The sequence below is a fragment of the Triturus cristatus genome, chromosome 2_1 (assembly GCF_964204655.1).
Source record: "Triturus cristatus chromosome 2_1, aTriCri1.1, whole genome shotgun sequence".
NCBI classification, from domain to species: Eukaryota; Metazoa; Chordata; class Amphibia; order Caudata; family Salamandridae; genus Triturus; species Triturus cristatus.
In genome coordinates this window covers 349932709-349953613 of record NC_140581.1, presented here as the reverse complement: position 1 = coordinate 349953613, position 20905 = coordinate 349932709, and the positions used below count along the sequence as shown (strand labels likewise).

General features: G+C 41.7%; 1 protein-coding gene across 1 annotated transcript in view; it reads right to left on the bottom strand.

Annotated features, from left to right (window-relative positions):
- LOC146864181 (sodium channel protein type 2 subunit alpha-like) overlaps positions 1 to 20905 on the bottom strand; it is an 869020-nt gene that overhangs the window by 4652 nt on the left and 843463 nt on the right. The window contains exon 16 of the mRNA XM_085638959.1: positions 12305 to 12575. Coding sequence (XP_085495085.1) covers positions 12305 to 12575 — 271 coding nt within the window. The remainder of the gene's footprint in view (positions 1 to 12304; positions 12576 to 20905) is intronic.

Sequence of the window (20905 nt, the reverse complement as noted above, 5' to 3'; positions counted from 1 at the left end):
TTTGCCTTTTTCTATAATCAATTTTTGCTGGCATTAGACCTCTGTCAGTGTTATCCATGCTAAACAAGAGTAAATGGCCTGTGCTCCCCCATCAACTGTGGTTATAGTAGATTAACCCTTTTGACATATTTAGCTTGCCCATACATTTTTAGTGTATGGTGTAGAAAGTACACCCATGGCCTGGAAGTTAAATGCTACCAGCAGACTTTAGCAACTATTGTGCCATCCATCGAGTTAGCGTACCATGTGTAGCCTGAATGCAGCAATAAAATCCTGCTGCCAAACCTGTCCAAATTACCCTTTCTGACAGACAGGAAGCTCTGCTTTTAAATATCATTTAACATTTAGTACACCATGTTGTCCACAAGGTAGCATGCTTGATATTTAAAAGAGGAACATGGGCTACATTAATGTTGCCATGTTCTTCCAGTGACAAGCCCCCCAAAACAATTTTCATTGTCAAGACTGTAGCTGGATCGTAGAAAATGTCACAGTGGAGATTATGATTTTCAGTCAGTGACATCTGACAGGAAACAGCTAGAATAGTGATTGAAAGTCCATTTTTCATATTTAATAAAATCCAATTCATATGTGAAGTTAGATTTTTATTAATTATTAAGGGAAAGTAACTTTTAGAAAGTTACTTTTCCCTGTCCCAGGCTCCCGAAGGGGAATTTCCATTAGGCTGCCGTTAGTTACCCAAGCACTCTTTGACATTTGTGTCCTGTGAAAACTGTTCCCAGAGTAGAACAATGACTTAGTCCTGGTGACAGGATGGGATGGATATGGAGCATAAAATGCCTTTCAGGAAGAGCAGCGAGCGGGCGGGGAGGTACAGAAAATTCATTAACTTGAAAGGGACAGAGGTGAAGCTGCACATTGGTAGACTAGTGTAATGAAAAACCTAGGAGGGGGAAAGCTTTTGCTCCCCAGACCTGCACTAGAGTGCATGGCTCTGAATCTAGTGGCAGGGAGGCCACTCCCCAGAATCCATTTGTAGTGGATACACAGGAAAAGACTGATAATTTATTTGGCCAAACCTCTAGGTGGGCACAAGTGTTCAACATAAGGGAGGACAGGTACCCCCATTTGTAGGTCGAGCCTGGCAGCACGCATGTGCAATCTGCAAGATATACTGTATTCAGTAAAAGAGCTGAAAAGTGCTTACCATAGGTTGACCCCAGAGCCGGTCTTCTTTGCTGCGTCCTGATTGGTTTTGCACCTGATACATCACTTCTGTTTGTAGCTGAGGAGCACAGCTCAACTATAGAATAATTGCCCTTGATTAGTGGACGTCTGCTCTAATGCAGGTACCATTTCTTCTACCCTCCCTCCCAGCATTTTCAGGTGCCCTTTGCTTGTTTTAACAGTGTTTTAAAAAAATATATGTTGGGCATCACTTGGCCATTTAATATTTTCATCAAGTAACTGTGATGATCATGTTTTTACTTAATTATGTCTTAAATAGGGTCAAATTTTACATTGACTGTTATTGGACTTTTTGTGTGGTGTGCATTTACCCAGGCAAAGTCAAAAACTTTTATAAATGTTCCTTTTCTTTTCACGTTCACACATCATTCTTTTTTCCCCCAGTGCCCGTGTCTGTCTTTCACTTCCATTACACGCTCTCTGAATAATCAGAAGCATGTGTTTAAAACCCACTGTGATTACAGCGTCTATACACCAAAATACCTTTTGGCTGTTCGGAGGATTGGTTAAAGTTGGCACTAGTACGATTTAGGCAATTTTCCTTACTCGCACAGAGCGTGCATATTTCAAGCAAGTTTTGCAGTGATTTGACAGGTTCAGAATCTACAACATTGTCACTTTTGTTATGGCCTATGTCTTCATTTGTCACGTTTTTTTCAACACACTTGGCTATCATCTTCAATGACAAATTGTGCATCGCTGCACCAAGCAGTTGGTTTTTGGAGGTAATGAACTCACTATATGAGCATCTGATCTACCTTCTAGTCACCCCTTTTTAAGTATACCTTGGAATCTCTTCTCTTAAGTTTTACTGTATAGCACCTGCCTTAATCAGGCACAGCGGGGTCGCTTGTTCTACACACCTGGCCAGTGGCAAAGCACATAAACAGGAGTGCCTTTTTCAGAGTTGGATCATCGCAATGATTCAGAAGTATCATATAGTTTAACACACCCATAGATTGTGAAACGAGAGACTGTTTGCTGTCTCTAAACTTGGTCTGAGCATCGAGGCAGGCAGGTAGGAGGCTAAAGAAAAGCACATGGAACTGCTGTTGCTGTTTTGAATGCATGCTTGTTTGTGTCAACATTGTCTGTTTCCATAGATCAGGTGTTTGAAAGAACACAAAGCATGATTAATTTGTAGGTCACTGAATATTTGGAATGAGTGCACATTGAGGAAGTATGTAAGCGACTTTTATTTTCAGACATATGTTTTTTTGTGCCCCCTTCCTTAAAAACTTCAAAATATCACTTGTTTAAATTATTTTCGAGGGTAAAAGAATCCTTGGCCTCAAAGTGTTTCATATAAAATGTATATAGTGCATTGTTTTACAAATAGCTAGAAGCATTGAATAAATGTAACCTCCACCACTGGTGCTACGCAAACGCTCTTTTGGTCCTTATATAGGGTATTTTTGTTTTTCACATCAGGCACTTAATTTATAATTTTGAAGTCGCTATAGATAGGCGGCTTTGGTTAGGTGAAGCTTTGAAGGTGCTATGGTGGGCAGCTTTGGTGTCAGTCGTTCATCACCAGTTACTAATGCCCACTTCCTTCATTTTCACATGTGCAGAAACATAAAAGTACCCTATACACACCCCCTTGAAGTCCTGGGTCATAACATTATGAAGCAAACGCTACTGAATGTTTGGACCTTCTTAAGCTTTGGCCTGAAAGTGTTTGTTGTATAATTTATATGCTGCATTATTTTAGAGATAGCTGCAAGCATGGAATAAATGTAATACCTCCTACTGTTCCTGCTCCACCATCCTTTTGGTCCCTATATAGTTTATTGCTTATTTTTTACACCAAGTGCTTTAATTAAAGTTTTGAAGGGGCTATAGATGGGCTGCTGTGGTGATGGTGAAGCTTTGAAGGTGCTATACAGGTGTGCATTTGCTGACAGTTGTTCATCATTAGTTACTAATACCCACTTCCTTAATTACACTCCATCCTACATTTCACGCAACATATTTACACTGACATATATCCACTAAATTCCAAAACACATAATTACACTCCACCCAAATTTCACTTCACTCCACACGATGCCACATAATACCACTACAACCCATGCCACATAATTCCACACACCACACAATTCAATGCCACACCATTCTGCACCATACAATATAATTACACTCCACATAATACTACTAAGCACCACAAAATTACCCTACACATAATTACTATCTACTCAATACAACATAAATACATCCCTCATAAATACACTCTATGCCACATACCAGAAATCCACATAAATGCACTCCACACAATGACACATAATTCAAATAAGCATAATTTCACTCAACACCACTCAATACCACTCCTCACAATTCAACTCTACACATTTCCACATATTTCAAATACAAAACACACCACATACCTCCAATACACACCACACATTTCCACACACTGCCACAAAAGTTATTAGCACTCCATATAAATTAACTACAGTTCACGCCACTCCACAACACACATCATTACACATATTTGAGTCCATAGCACACATTCACATTCTACATAATTCCCCAAAACGTAATGCCATTTAGTTACTTTCTACACAATTACACTTCACACAATTCCACAACAAACAATTCCAATACAACACATCGCTCCCTTATACTTCTACTCTGTCATCCCTCCCCCACACACACACTGCCCTTCTCATGTGCCTCTGACACTACCACTACCCCCTCTCATCCCTTCCTCATACTACCTCTCCTTACTATACTGCTTACTCACACATGCTACCTTCCTGTACCTCCTCACGCTGTACACTGGTCCACCTCTCATCCCCCTTCTAGTTGCCCCTTCCTCTTCTCCCTCTATCTGTCTCTCATGCTCTCTCACACCCATCTCTCTCTCTCGCTCACTCACTCCTTATGCCTCTCTCATTCGGTTAACTTGAAGTCTTAAAATGCAGTTTCTTTCCCATACCTTTTCAAAGTTTCTGTCCCTCAAACCCACACTCTCCCCCTCTTCTTAAGGTATTTTCTGCACACACAAAAGCTCCCTTTTTCTGCATCTGTGGCCTTCTCTACTCTTCTTTCTGTCTTTCCTGCAGAAACTACCTATCCCTCTCATTCTTACTTTCTATCTATTCTCTGCAGCTCTCACCCCTATTCACCATGCAACATAAGTCCACTGCACAAATACATTACACCAACACACAATTCCACCGAATGCAATTCCACAACTAACAATTCTAATATAACCCACATAATTCCACTCAAACCCACATACACTACAAACGAAAACACATAGTGAAAAAAAATTATTATTTACAACACCAAAAGCTCTCTCACAACTACAAGACCTATTGCATTGCAAATATTGTTGATTTTTGGAGTAACATGCACTGTGGGAATTGGAACTGCTGAAAAAGTCTGCTCATGAGAATGTTTGTCCCATTGGTTAGGAAGGGGACAGGAGTCACCTCCCACCCTCTGGATAGTTCAACCATAACTGTGGCACCCCAAGGAACCCACCTGAGATAGTCGGGAGGATTGTTCTCGATAGTCTGGTGACCTGGATTGAAAACAGGGCTGTTCTTTCTAAATTGCAGTATGGGTGTTGAACTGGTCAGGGGAATCTGGAACAATGTCTTAACCTTCATCGACTGATAAGTAAATACACCGGGGCAGACTTATGAGGCCCGTTGCGCCATCGGAACGTCACTTTTTGTGACGTTCCGTGGCACAGAAGCCTCCGTGATATTTATCAGGCAGCACTGAGCCACTTTTTTTGGCTTAATGCTGCCTCATAAATATCAGTCCCTTTAACTCAGTGTTCTGCGTGAAAGGGGCGTGCAATGGGTGTTGCTGGGGGCGTTCCCAGCAACACCCATGGCCTTTTGACACTGCCCCAGATTTACGAGAAATTGAATGAATGAATGAATGAAATGAGTTTTGTCATGCGCAAACTTTGCCCAACGGGCGTCAAGGCGCCTCATTCAAATAATACAGCTCGCAAATCAAACCAGCATTCTCTCATTAGAAGGCTTTGGTAAAGTACCACGTCTTAAGGGCCTTTTTAAACAGATCAATTGAGGGAAGGGTTTTGACCTCAATTGGAAGAGAGTTCCAGAGCTTAGGAGCGGCAACATAAAAAGCTCTCGCTCCCCATCTGGCTAGCCTTGTGCGGGGCACTACCAATTGAAATAACCCAACAGATCGAAGAGATCTGGTTGGGATATAGCGGGTAAGCAGAGACCCAAGTGCATCGTCCGTGCCAGCCGCAAGAGCTCTGTATGCAAGACATAGAATCTTAAAAAAGACTCTATGCTGAACAGGGAGCCAATGAAGCTCTCTCCTAGCAGTCGTGGCTGAAGATGCCAAGGGAAGGGCCAGAACAAAACGTGCTGCAGCATTCTGCACGATTTGCAGTCGATGGATAAGGCCCTTGTTGGACTCCACATACAGGGAGTTGCAATAATCGAGCCTGGAGCCAACAAGAGCGACTGCAATCTGCTTACGAGCCTGGAGAGAAAGATAGTTACGGATCCTATTTAGAATCCTGATAACACGCCAGCATGTGGCCACGGTCCAATTTACTTGGAGCATCATAGAGAGTGAGGTGTCAAAGACCACGCCGAGATTTCTGGCTGATTGGGAGGGAGTGGGGCAGGTGCCAAGAGATGAAGGCCACCACTCGCTTGACCAAAAATCTTGGTTTTTTCCAAAGACCAAGACCTCTGTCTTGTCGCCGTTTAGCTTTAGGGAACTGATGATCATCCAATCTGCCACATGCTGCATGCATGACCTAAAGCTAATGGCGGATGTATGGACAGAGGAATGAGCCAGTGACACTATGATCTGGGTGTCGTCGGCGTAGGACACCACCTCCATCCCCTGCGATCTTACTAGTCTAGCAAGGGGGGCCACATAGATGTTAAACAGGGTCGGACTAAGGGCCGACCCCTGTGGCACCCCACATTGCAATGACTTGGCAGGGGAGAGGAAATTTCCAAGCTTTACAATCTGTTCTCTACCAAGGAGAAAAGAGTTAAGAAGATTCAAGGCCGGCCCAATAACCCCTGCCTCCCTAAGCCGAGATGTTAAAATGGCGGGAGACAGGGTATCGAACGCGGCTGTGAGATCTAATAGGACCAGTATTGTAGTTTGGCCACTATCCACTTTACGTCGGATGTTGTCTACTACAACAGTAAGTGCGAATTCGGTACTGTGGTACTTTCTGAATCCGTGCTGTGTGTTATCAAGATACTCACTGGTCTCAAGAAAAGTGGAGAGGTGGGAGTTGAGGTGTGCCTCCAATATTTTTGCAGGGGCCGGGAGCAGAGAGATTGGCCTGAAGTTTTTAAGAAGGCCAGGATCCAAAGACGGTTTCTTAAGGAGAGGCTTTACAATAGCCTTCTTCCACACTGGTGGAAAGGAACCCTGGACAATAGTCCTATTCATGACTTCCAACATGGGCGGAAGAATGCTGTTTCTGCACTCCTTCAGTGTTTTTAGCGGTAAAGGATCCATTGGGGAGGAAGATTTAGTCCTATCGAGTAGGAGGTTCAGTCCTTCCAAAGACAATAAGGGAAACTGTCTGAATAGTTTGGAAGGGCCTTCACCCAAAGTGTCCAGATTGGCTATAGCAGAAGGAATATCCTTATCCAAGGAGTGGCATTGGGCTTCTAAGGCGATGTGAATGTCCGAGATTTTGCTGTGAAAGAAGTCAGAGATGTTATTACAAAGATCCTGAGAGCTAACTACAGGATCAGGGAGTTGGAGAGAGCATAGTGAATCAGCAATTTTAAAAAGTTCCCTGGGTGAGGTTAGGGAACCTGTAAGATTGGAAAAGTACTCCTGCTTTTCCACTACAACTCTCTGTTTGTAGTCCCGTAAAGCGGACTTATGAACCTCTCGATCTTTTGGATCCCAGGATTTCCTCCAGCTTCTCTTGCTGCTCCTACACCCCTGCCTTAGGAGTCTCAGATGTTCAGAGAACCAGGGTGCAGTGGGTTTCTGCCGAGCTACATATCGAAGGGAGGCGGGGGCAAGCTTTTCCACTGCATTGGTAATAGAGTCCATAAGTTCTTGAGCTGCCTCATCCGCATCCTTCAAGGAGAAAGATTCCGAGATCCGAATGTGAGAAGCAATAGTGTCATCGGTAATATTTCTAAAGTTTCTCCTAAGAGTAAATGAAGTAGCGACATGATTAGCTAAGGCCAGGGCAGGAAGAGCAAGTTAAAAGCGGTACTGCAAAATGATCTGTCCAGACCAACGGCAGAGGCGGGCCAGTAGATAGCCTAGAATCACTAGAAAATACCCCATCAAGAATATGGCCAGCCTTGTGTGTTGGGCTGCTCTCCAACTGAACGAGGTCACAAGCTCCGAGTGACTCAATTAATGTCAGGGTATCCTTTGAGTTGATTTCATCAAGATGGAAATTGAAATCACCCAAGATGGAAAGATAGGTTTTTCCAAAATAAGGTTCTAGGATTCTGAGGAGATCTGAAGAAAAACTAGCCCTAGGGCCGGGTGGCCTGTATATGAGTATCCCAGTGAAAGAGACAGATGGAGCACACAAAATGCAAAAATAGAGTGCCTCAAAGCGATCTCCAGGCATTGATAGAGATTTGACAGTGCAAGAAAAAGAAGATTTAAAAAGAACGGCAATTCCTCCACCTCTACGCAGTGATCTATCCTGCCTATGGAGAGAATAGCCATCAGGAATGGCCAAGAGTAGATCGTGACCGGAGGAATCCGAAGCCCAGATCTTCGTGATAAAGACCCAGTCCGGCTGTCTTTCTTCCACAAATTCGTGGAAGGCAACATTGTGCTTGATCAGCGATCGCGCATTAATTAGGAAACCGGTTTTAGGCAGCGAAACAGAAAGGCATCCCGAGCGCGAATGGGATCTAATGGTACTGGGAGCGGGGCAGCGAAAGGAAACCTTACATGTCATGCATCGCTGGGAATGTAAGATGCCTTCAGGAGAAAAGCGGTGAGAGCATCGCTGCACTGATGGTCTACAAGCCATGAGTTCCGACATAGAGTATTGCCTAGGCACCTCATAGAGTGGAGGGGAGGTGCCAGCCGAGTCCAGCCCGCCCTGCAGCACATCCTCAGCACGGACGGGCGCAGACGGGCTGAACTCAGGCGTAACTCCGGCGGAAGTCCGGCGATCCCGCTGCGCGATGACGCTGGGCGTAGGCATGGCTGCTATTTATGTTGGTCGAGCCTCCTAAATGAGGACTAGACCGTGATGTGGCTCACCCCTCACCTAATATGGCCGCCAACGAGACAATAGCGAGGGACCCGTGAAAAGCGGTGCTTTTTCCAAATTACCGTGCAAGTAAGGATGACAGCATGCAGGTAAGCGTGGCCGGCAATGTTAAAAACAGGGGAAAGATAGTGCTAACCAAAAATAACCTAGACGACAAAACGGGAGTTTTAAAATAAGCAGGAGCTACACAATGACAAAGCGCTGCAAGGAAATGCGCCGAGGCTGAATGACATTGAAATTGTAAATCTGAGGCAGCGCCAAAAGCTTCCGCCTCCCCAGGGGAGGTGTAAGGGAGGCGCAACGGGGAGAAATATCTTTATTTCTCCTCGTTTTTCCTTTTTCTATGTGTGCTGCATTCTGCAGCACCCATACAAAGAGGAAAAACCTCTTGTGATTATTTTTGTATAGAAAGGTTTCCCTTCCTGTACAAAAATATTCATCTCCGCAAAGCAGGCACCCTTGCACCATGGTGCAGAGGTGCCTGCGTTGGCGCAGGCAGCCCATTGTGCGCCGGCGCAGGGGAAAATGACAGGAATGCGCCGCATTTTATAGATACGGCGCATCCCTGCCCTTTTCTTTTGCCGTAGGGAAGCGCAGCAGGAAGGCCTGCTGCGCTTCCCTACGGCAAAACCTCATAAATCTGCCCCACCATTGCTAAGCTGGGGTCCACTTACTTAGCTTTTATGGACATCTTGTGCGCATCCAATTGTGTGACAAGATCCCTCTTGTGGGACAGATTGGTGGTCATGGGAGTTGAAAAGGGGCTTCTGGGGTTCTCGCAGGCCCTCCACCATGACCTTTTGGCAGTAGTTAGATACAGAGAAAACAGGGAATTTACTGACTCTTTTAGTTTAGGGTGTGGGTGCGACAAAGGTGCATGTTTCCTTCAAATCGCTTCCTATTTTATGTTGCATGGTTGGAGAATGCTTTGCCAGCTAAAGTTGTGGATGCCATGGTCATTAAAAAGGCTCCTTTTTCAGTTCTAAGCTACGCAGATGAAGCAGTTTGATGATCATGGACTCCTCGGGGTGTAAACGTCTGATAGAGGGCTATATTGATTTTATGTCTAATTTAAAGTTTGAGCTTAATACCAACAAAACCTTTGCTATGGCATTTAGCCCAAGCATTGTAAAAATGAGGCAATTCTCGGTTGGTCAGAACCCCATCTCCAGAGTCCGTATGTTCTCCTATTTGAGGGTAACTTTTGATTCAGCTGGTCTCCATGTATTACTGAAGTCAGAAATCGCTTTCTGCATAGTGTGGAGTTCTTGGCCAACCTAGCTGCGAGCATACACAAGAAGTCAAATGCCCCCTTTTTAGAGGTGTATCAGAGGAGGTGTATCCCAGTTTTGAGATATGGGTCTGGCATTTGAGGTTATAAAAAGGTTCATATTCTCCAGGCAGAAGAGAACAGAGTTTGTAGAAGATCAACCAGCCTTCCACTCAGCTCCCCTTCCTAAATTCTGCACAAGGAACTAGAACTTGAGTATGCAGAAGACCATTTACACCTCGCACTGCTATTGCTGTGGTGTTCTATATGGACTAATCTTGCCTATCGTGTGCTAAGGGGCATCTTATCTCTTGGCTCGATTACATTAGGATGACATGTGTTGCCCTGGGCAAACAATTTTTTTGAACCAGGTCGGACTCTCAAAAGGTGAATGGGGCACTTTTGCAAAAAATCATTCCTGGCAGTAAGGAGAAGGGAGAGGTAGTTATCTGAGCTCTCTAAATGGCAGATCATGGATTACATCAAAACTCAAACTTTCTCAGGGATTGAGCCCCATTTAGGGGATGTATGACGTTGCAACGCACACTTTTACAACGCATGCACTTACAACGCATTTTTTACAACGCATAATCCATTACAACGCATGACATTACAACGCATGACACTACAACGCATTTTTAAAAACTACCTTTACAACGCATTTCCATTACAACGCATAATACCTTTACAACGCATACCATTACAACGCATAATATTAAATTGCATTTAAGGTAAGTATTAGATAGTATAGGGGTAAAAGTTACTTTTCTAACTCCAGGGGGTGCAACAGTAGGGTAAGTGTTGGATAGTATAGGGGTAAAAATTACTATTCTAACTCCAGGGGGTGCAACAGTAGGGTAAGTGTTGGATAGTATAGGGGTAAAAATTACTATTCTAACTCCAGGGGGTGCAACAGTAGGGTAAGTGTTGGATAGTATAGGGGTAAAAATTACTATTCTAACTCCAGGGGGTGCAACAGTGGGGTAAGTGTTGGATAGTATAGGGGTAAAAATTACTATTCTAACTCCAGGGGGTGCATCAGTAGGGTAAGTGTTGGATAGTATAGGGGTAAAAATTACTATTCTAACTCCAGGGGGTGCAACAGTAGGGTAAGTGTTGGATAGTATAGGGGTAAAAATTACTATTCTAACTCCAGGGGGTGCAACAGTAGGGTAAGTGTTGGATAGTATAGGGGTAAAAATTACTATTCTAACTCCAGGGGGTGCAACAGTAGGGTAAGTGTTGGATAGTATAGGGGTAAAAAATACTATTCTAACTCCAGGGGGTGCAACAGTAGGGTAAGTGTTGGATAGTATAGGGGTAAAAATTACTATTCTAACTCCAGGGGGTGCAACAGTAGGGTAAGTGTTGGATAGTATAGGGGTAAACATTACTATTCTAACTCCAGGGGGTGCAACAGTAGGGTAAGTGTTGGATAGTATAGGGGTAAAAATTACTATTCTAACTCCAGGGGGTGCAACAGTAGGGTAAGTGTTGGATAGTATAGGGGTAAAATTACTATTCTAACTCCAGGGGGTGCAACAGTAGGATAAGTGTTGGATAGTGTAGTGTAATATTATGCGTTGTAATGGTATGCGTTGTAATGGTAGTATGCGTTGTAATGGAATGCGTTGTAAAGGTAGTTTTTAAAAATGCGTTGTAGTGTCATGCATTGTAATGTCATGCGTTGTAATGGATTATGCGTTGTAAAAAATGCGTTGTAAAGGTAGTGCGTTGTAAAAGTTGCGTTGTAAAGGTTGTTCCCCCCATTTAGGTGTCAAGTTGTACTTCCAAGATAGGACCCTTCTTACTAGATTCCATTTAGGAACTATTAGATGGCAATTAAGTTTTCCCCTTAGGCAGTTCAATAGCTGTTTCGTTTTGCCTTGCACATGTGATGAAAGCTCCCTGCAAAGTCTGTTGCCTTTTTTTTGTTTTGTTTGTTATTCCTATTTTACCACATTATTCTGACACAACAGCAAATCATTATTCACACATCCATACATATCTAAAGTGGAGATGCTGATCCACATACATACACAAATATTATCACTTTTTCATCATGACAGCATCCGGCTCAAACAGAACTAGCAAACCAAACAACTACCATGAACAAAAGGCGATCTACACGGAAATGCAGACACTGACATTGCCCCATAATAGAGAAACATTGATATTCATGTAAGCACAATAAGTTTCTGTACAACAAATAGAATCTTCCCAACAGTTCGATGGCAGATCTACAGACTACAGACATGCACACATTTGCATGAACTTATCCCTAGCTGCTATAGAATATGTGGATATCATGCAAATCCCAGTGACAACCGTATTCCCTGGCCTGCATGCACTTAGGCCAGACCCCCTGTAATAGGCTCGGCACTGGGATTCAAAGATTTTCAATTTTTTATTAGAGTATATGGGACTAGGGTCTGAGTAGTAGTTCTCAGTCTTTGAAGGGGTCAGCAATTCAGTGTTCTATTTAAGACACTAGGGACAGCATACCAGTGCTTACAAAGTAACTTCACATCATATCATCCAGTGAAAATCTCTCTAAATGCAGAAGATGTTATTGGGCACCTTACCTACAATGGAGAGTACAATGATCACAATATCGAATATATTCCAGGCCTGAGTGAAATAATAACGTCTTAAGCCAATCAACTTCAGTGTTGTTTCAGTTGTAAATAGAGCGGTAAAGGCAATGATGATCCAGTTGAGGATGGTGGAGTGAAATAAGGAGATGTTATTGTGATCGAATGCCATGGTCAATGTATTGGCAACTATGAGGCAATTAGTAAAGACTTCGAAGTACTTGGAATGAACCAGCTTATAAAACGGTAACAGGCATTTTTCCTGGAAGAGAAAAACAAGGAAGAGTGATGATGAGAGAATAACATGAGAAAATTCCCATACCATTGCATTCAATGTAAACACATTTTTCTAAACAAGAATAACAAACCTTTGTGGCATTTGGGTGAAGAATCATTTGGTTCATTTGGGAAATTCGATGAGTTTAATCAGAAATACTGACTAGCAGTGTGCATGTAAACTACAGGCGAGATTAACCTCTAGGGTACTAGCACCACCCATGGTGATAATAAGGGCAATTAGGACCCACTCAAAAGCTATTAAGACCAAAGTTAAGCAATCGGAAGGTACATCTGTTTCTCACCAACCATGGACAGTGTCATATACATTCATTTTCTGTCTAATCGGATTTAAAAAGCCTCTACACACACATCACGAAATATTCGTTTTTTTTCTGAAGTGGCTAAGTAGGTGATTCTCACCTGAATTTATAATAGTTTCATTCACCTTTATTACAGGCACAAACCAGTATACATAAAAATGCAGAATCTAAACTATTGTCTCTGTTATATGTGGTGTTACATGCACTGTTGCACATGGAGTATTTCTTATGTAGCACAGCAATGCAATGGTGAATCAGCTAATAAATGACACACACAGAAAATTGATAGGAAACCGTGGAAAGTTACAAAATAAAGTAACATCCTATGCATTGCTTCCTTAAGACAGCACGTACAATGCACTACAGACACCACAGTTGAGGCTTCTTTAAGATGATTTGCATGAAATGGGAGAACATACAAGCATAAAGACAGAGAGAAAATCTCATTCTCATAAAGTAAATGTTCACTATCATTCTGCAAATGTGAATAGCTGTCAATGTAAGCCGAATGCAGCCTGGTTATGCTAAAAGTACCACATTTAAATTAAGCATTATTTTTGATTAGTAAAACTTACCTACACTCATGCCACGTGTGCTTAATGAACAAGTGGGCCAATTGGAAAAGTGAATTTGCTATTAAAGAGATTGTTTTTACCTATTGTGTCATAGCAAAATTGCATTGCATAACAAAACTAACTAAATCCAGCACCAAAGCTGCCTTTCTTGTAGTTTCTGGAAAGGTGTATTTTGTGCAATAATGCCTTCTGGGTCACATACTTCCTAATGTGTAGGTAGTACATCAATTTCTCAGGTGTAGAGGTTACAGGATTGTGCCCAGCAGAATATCCATGCAATACCTGAATAGCACCATAACGTGCGCACTTCTAAGCTGGGCTAGTGAAAGCCTTTACGGCGTGCAGTGGCTGAGCGCAGTACAGGGTACTGGGCCTACAAACATATACATGCATGCATATGTGCACACACTTTTTCATCCTGCTCAGACGATATAACACAGGAAGCATGTAGGCTTCACAGGCCTGCAATAATCCTGCATTATGAGGGCAGGATCCAACAATTGTACCTAAATTTGACAAACACAGACATTTTGTAAAACATACAAAAAAAGACAAAGGAGATGCAAATAGCAGCAATGCACATACTATGGTAACACGCGTCCCATCATGAAAAGAAAAAAACATAAACCTGTGAAGAATGCGAGTGAATGCCAGAGTTTTCAGTACCAGAAACAAAGGGATTTTTTTTTTTTAAATATCTTTATTCAGATTTTTTCGACAAATACCGTCCCACCCCCAACCCCCCGGAGACAGACAGGTGTACCAATGATTTCATTATCAGATTAAATTATAAACATTACATTATAAACTGCAAAAGCATTCTTATGCATTATACATTTGATTATTTTACATAAAAGAAAAAAGAAAATGACAGGAGAAGTTTATACAGTTAACTTTAAGCTAAGCTCCTTTGTATAAGAGAAGTCCAGATCCTAAGCCCCCTTTTACACTGTTGTTTACCCTTCCGTTTGTAAATGGCAACCTCCATGTTAGACATGACTAATAACCTAGCTAACCACTGTTGGAAGGATGGTGCTATAGGATCTAACCATGCCGAAGCTATGCATAATCTTAAAACCGCCATCGCAATAAAGATAAGCTTGAGACCAAAATCAGGGTTGTCAGGATCATCGGACCCTATAAGGATTAATTTGCTGGATAGAGCTACTTCCCTATGCAAAACAGAAGTCAAAAATGTTTCTATGTCTTGTTTTAGCATTGTTAATCCTGTACAGGTGGCGAAGATATGAATAGAATCAGCATTGACCTTCATGCATCTAGGGCAGCATGTTCCCTTGCCACTCCCCCACTTGGCAATTTTATCTGGGGTGTAATATAAGAAGAAGCAGGTTTTATAAAACTGTGCCTGCAGCTTAGTAGAGATGAGGATGGTTTGAGAAAGCGGATAGGCACACTTGAATCCCTCGGCCGATATTTCTAGTTTGCCCCGCCACTTCTGTGAGTAAGCTCCTTCCATAGTGTGATTCCTGGTATGAGTAAATCTCTCCACTAAAGATATTTTTCAACCCAGTACCCCCCCCCCCACCTTACGTGTAAGAAAATCCCTAATTTGTAAGTATTTAAAAAATCCCACCAGTCCAAGTGGTATTCGTTTTTCAAATCTTCAAAATATTTGATCCCGGATGGGGTGAAGAGGTATCCTAGCTGAATTATTCCTTCCTTGTTCCATTTCCTTATGCAATTATCTCTGAAGATAGTTCCCGGAAGAATTGGGTTATCCGTTAGGGGGGTATAATATGAAATTTGCCCTAAACCTAGCATTTTCCTCACCACCTTCCAAACCTTAAACCCACTATAGAGTATTTGAATTTGACCTTTTTATGATAACTATCATGCAGATGTCTCCATAAATACCCTCTGCTTTTATTGCCAAGAATTAGTTGGAATTTAGATGGTGTATCGCACCGCCCGTTTCCTCCGCCCCCATATTTCGTAATAACTCACTGCTATAGAGTAGCCCAGATGCCCAATAATAGGCCTTAAGGTTTGGGAGAGCTAGACCTCCTCTGTCCATGGGGAAAGTGAGAAATTTATAAGCCCGCCGGGGTTGCGAATATGCCCAAATGAAGCTAGAGAACATGCGTTCGATTGACTTAAACGAGTGACTTGTGAATTGGAGACAAATTGCTCTGAATAAATATAAGATTTTAGGTAAATACACCATTTTTACTGCATTCACTCTTCCAAGAATAGATAGGTGAAGATTGTCTAAGCGGCGTAGCTCTTTCTGTATTGAGCACAAAATTGGTTTTAGGTTAATGTCTAAAATATTCTCAAGATCAGAGGAGATGGCAACTCCCAGGTACGTGGCTTTATCCACAGAAACAAAGGGATTTAATGACACCAAAAATACAAACAGTGTGCAAAGAGGGAAAACATTCTCAGTTTAGGAATCTTTACATTACCAGGACTGATTCTGTTGTGTGAGGAAATCATGTTAAAAAATCTGTTATTGATATTTAATGCATTTCCTTATTAATCAGTTGTTAGACCTGTCAACCTTATGGTGGTCTTCCCCCAAAACATTGTGCCTTCTTGCCTCCAATTTAGGTGAATTAATTTTCGTTGGCCTGAGGACTCTGTGCACATTGCCACTGCTAAGCAGTTCTAAAGTGCATGTGCTCACTCCCCTAAACATAGTTTGATTGGCATATACCTAATTGACTTATTTAAATGTACTTATACATCCCTTGTAGAATGGTATACCATATACCCAGGGACTCTACAGTAAATGCTACCAGTGGGCCTGCAGCACATATTGTGCCACCCACTTAGGTAGCACCTCAAAACTTATCCCAGACCTGCCATTGCAGCCTGAATGCAGTGTTACAGTGCCATGTTGACTTGGCATTTACAGCCCCTTGCTAAGCCTTAAACTCTCCTCTTATTACATATAAGTCATCCCTAAGGTAGGCACTAGGTAGCCCATAGGACAGGGTGCTATGTAATTAAAAGGTAGGCCAAGTGCTTGTGAGTTTTACGGTTCAGTGACTAAATATCAAGGGACATAATATAGAATGGCCAAAATATCGACTCCAAAATATAGAAGTACAGAATATAGAATCCCTACCTACAAACAGATAAGTACTAAAATATCGATTCCAAAATATAGAATGTTAAAATATAGTTAGCTAAAATATCGAATTTTTTAAATGTATTAAAAATAATATAAAAGTAATTAAATATTAAAAACAATTAAATAAAACATACTTAAAATTATATAAAAAAGCTTAAAATGTAAAAATAATAAATGTAATGTAAAAAAAAGTAGAGATTTTGTTGGATAGTGTGAACGTAAAAATTACTATTCCCAATCCAGTGAGTGCAACAGTAGGGAAAGCGTTGGATAGCGTAGGGGTAAAAATTACTATTCCCACTACAGTGAGTGTAACAGTAGGGAAAACGTTGGATAGCGTAGGGGTAAAAATTACTATTCCCACTTCAAAGAGTTCAAAGTAGGGAAAGCGTTGGATAGTGGGAGGGTAAAAATTACTATTCCCACTCCAGTGAGTGCAACAGTAGGGAAAGCGTTGGATAGCGGGAGGGTAAAAATTACTATTCCCACTCCAGAGAGTGCAACAGTAGGGAAAGCGTTGGATAGCAGGAAGGTAAAAATTACTATTCCCACTCCAGTGAGTGCAACAGTAGGGAAAGCGTTGGATAGCGTAGGGGCAAAAATTACTATTCCCACTCCAGTGAGTGCAACAGTAGGGAAAACGTTGGATAGCGTAGGGGTAAAAATTACTATTCCCACTCCAGTGAGTCCAACAGTAGGGAAAGCGTTGGATAGCGGGAGGGTACAAATTACTATTCCCACTCCAAAGAGTGCAACAGTAGGGAAAGCGTTGGAAAGCGGGAGGGTAAAAATTACTATTCCCACTCCAGAGAGTGCAACAGTAGGGAAAGCGTTGGATAGCAGGAAGGTAAAAATTACTATTCCCACTCCAGTGAGTGCAACAGTAGGGAAAGTGTTGGTTAGCGTAGGGGTAAAAATTACTATTCCCACTCCAGTGAGTGCAACAGTAGGGACAACGTTGGATAGCGTCGGGGTAAAAATTACTATTCACATTCCAGTGAGTGCAACAGTAGGGAAAACGTTGGATAGCGTAGGGGTAAAAATTACTATTCCCACTCCAAAGAGTGCAACAGTAGGGAAAGCGTTGGATAGCAGGAAGGTAAAAATTACTATTCCCACTCCAGTGAATGCAACAGTAGGGAAAGCTTTGGATAGCGTAGGGGTAAAAATTACTATTCACATTTCAGTGAGTACAACAGTAGGGAAAACGTTGGATAGCGTAGGGGTAAAAATTACTATTCCCACTCCAAAGAGTGCAAAACTAGGGAAAGCGTTGAATAGCGGGAGGGTAAAAATTACTATTCCCACTCCAGTGAGTGCAACAGTAGGGAAAGTGTTGGATAGTGGGAGGGTAAAAATTACTATTCCCACTCCTGAGAGTGCAACAGTAGGGAAAGTAATGATTAAATTTTAAAATAAGATTAAATCAATTATCAATACCAATAAACAATTTATTAAAAATAATTACCAATTAATAAAAATTAATTACCATTGGAAAAAAATAATTACCAATTAATAAAAATTAAATACCAATTAATAATAATTATCAATCAATTATCAATACATATCAATACAAATTAATATTTACTTTATTACAATTAATTTACTTCCCACTCAATTCCCCTATACACCCACAACCCACTCCCAATAATAAAAAATACAATTAACATTATCAATTAATCAATTAATCAATTAATACAAATTAATTACCAATTCATAAAAATTAATTACCAATATATAAAAATTAATTATGAATCAATTACTTATCAATACATATAAAAAAAATAGTATTTAATATACTATAATTAAATTACTTCTCACCCTATTCCCCTATAAACCCAAAACCCGCTACGGAATATAGTACGCAAACATTTAATTACTTAACATTCATTAGTTTAAAAAAATTAAACATACATTACAAAAATATTATATAATTTTAACACATTTACTACCATACACAACACTAATTTTTTTTCTCGATATTATGGAAATCTATATTTTTAAATTCGAAATTATGGGAATCTTTATTTCGGAACCCAATTTCGATATTCTGTCCTATCTATATTTTGGTAATTCGATATTCTGTGCTATATATATTTTAGAGTCAATATTCTGTCCTGTCTAAATTTTGGATTCTATATTTTGGTCGTTTACCGAGTTTTACATATCCTGGTAGTGAAAAACTCCCAAATTCGTTTTTAACTCCTGTAGGGCCTACCCCACTCATAGGATAACATTGGGAATTCCTTATTACATTGAAAAGGCTGCAATTCCTAATTAAGAGGAGGTAGCTCTCTAATGTTTAGTACCTATGAAATTGTATTGATAAATCCTCTTTAATGACAAAGTCGGATTAATGGCTACTATTTTGAAATGTCACTTGTAGAAAGTTGGCATTTTCCTGCTCTTAGCCCTGTGTGCCTGCAGCCTGTCTCTGACTGCATGTCTGGGTTGGGTGACAGCGGGCTTTGTGTATTTCCTCTAGACAGCCAAACACAATGGGAGCTTAGGTATCACTTGATGGGCCATCCTGGGAGGATGGGAGGGAGAAGCTGAGCCCAGCCTTACACTTACACCTGAATCGGCTGTGTCCTGTCTCCACACCAAAGGCTGCATATCCCCTTGTAGAAAGTGTGGAGCCAGGGTAGGACGGGAGGACCTCTGTGTACTTCAAAGGCTCTTCTTTGAAGTCCACTCCATTTCAAAGGCACCACTGTGTGTAAGAACTGGACCTCAAACCCCACCAACTCAGTACACTTCTGTATCTGTGCATACTCTGCCAGGAAAAGGGACTGCTGTACTGGTGAAGGATTGCTACTTTGCTGGAGTGCTGCTCTGGAAGAACAGTTTTCTTGCTGTGTTGACCTGCTGCTTGCTACTCTCTTTAACTCTGAGAGAACGACCGGATCTGCATTACATAGAGACTGCAGGAGCTACTTGGTTGGCCTCCTGATATGAAGTCTCAGGGACATAAAAGACTTCTAACTATCCTGCTTATGCACCTGGACTCTGCCATCTGTGAGTCTGCCCTGCCAAGTGGTACCACCCTATTCCTGGGCCATTGGAAGTGGGGCTAAGGTGCTTGCTCTCACACACCTTACGCATTGTCACCACTGCGGAGAACAGAACCGGCACATTTCCATTGTTGCATGGGTCAGCACTGATGCATTGCCACAACTGTGCGGATTGGAACTGGCGCATCGCCCCTGTTGCGTGGATAATACCAGCACATCGCTGTTGCTGCATGGCACCGATATGGCACCTTGCCTTCGGAACCACCACTGTGCGTAGCTCTACTCAAAGCAAGGTTCATGCATCCCTGTTGATGACAACTTCACTAACGGCGTCAAAACTTTGCATCGTAGCAATCCGCTTATCAGACTCGGCGCATTGCCACTGCTGCACGACCAGGACCAGCGCATTGCTGGGTGGATCAACACTGGCACATCGCCATATTTGCGCTCCATGTACTCATTATTGACAGGATCCGTAACATCGATGCAACCCGGACTAAGGTACTGTTGCTCAGCAGGCCAAGCCTAGTCCCTATAGCCGGCCTGCGCTCCTTCGCGGTCGGCCTGAACTTTCTTCCAGTCCAGTGCAACCAGATATCCGTTGTTGGTGCTTTGTGCTTTTTGGAGCTATTTTCACTTAATCCTTTTAAAATCAATATCTTCTATTTTACTTATTGCATTTTTGTCATTTTGGTGTCAAATAATTAATTAAAATATAATCTATTTTTCTAACTTGATTTGGGTATTTCTTGTATTGTGTTTTTACTTTTTTATTGTTTGTGCGCTGCATAAATACTTCCACATTATCACTAAGTTAAACCTGTCTGCTTGTACGCCAACCTACCCAGGGTTAAGCACAGGTTAATTTAGTGATTTTTTAGGTTCCCCTTGCAAGGGATTGTGGCTGTTGCTTGACCAGGGCTCATACCCCAGTCAACCAACAGCCCCATTTCTGACATCAGTATTTTCATATAATTTTGTCAAACTAAAAATGTTTTTTAGCTGCACATTACTAAAAATTAGCAGTTTCCCAGACAGTTTACCTCCAGAAATTGGGCATGTGACTTTGGATACCAATTTGTTGTTTCTTTCACAAAGTTGTGCTATTATCTAGGTGATGTTGGTCCTGATAAGCTCCTTATTACAATTGGCCCATTGTTTGCTGAAGTAATACCTCACCCAGTAAATACTATTACCTCTCCATCTCATTCCATTCCTTACTCTATGAAGAGGATTCTTTATATCTCTCAAAATACCATCTCAAAATACCATTGGGCCAGAATCTCTGCTTCTGGGCCGGAATACCC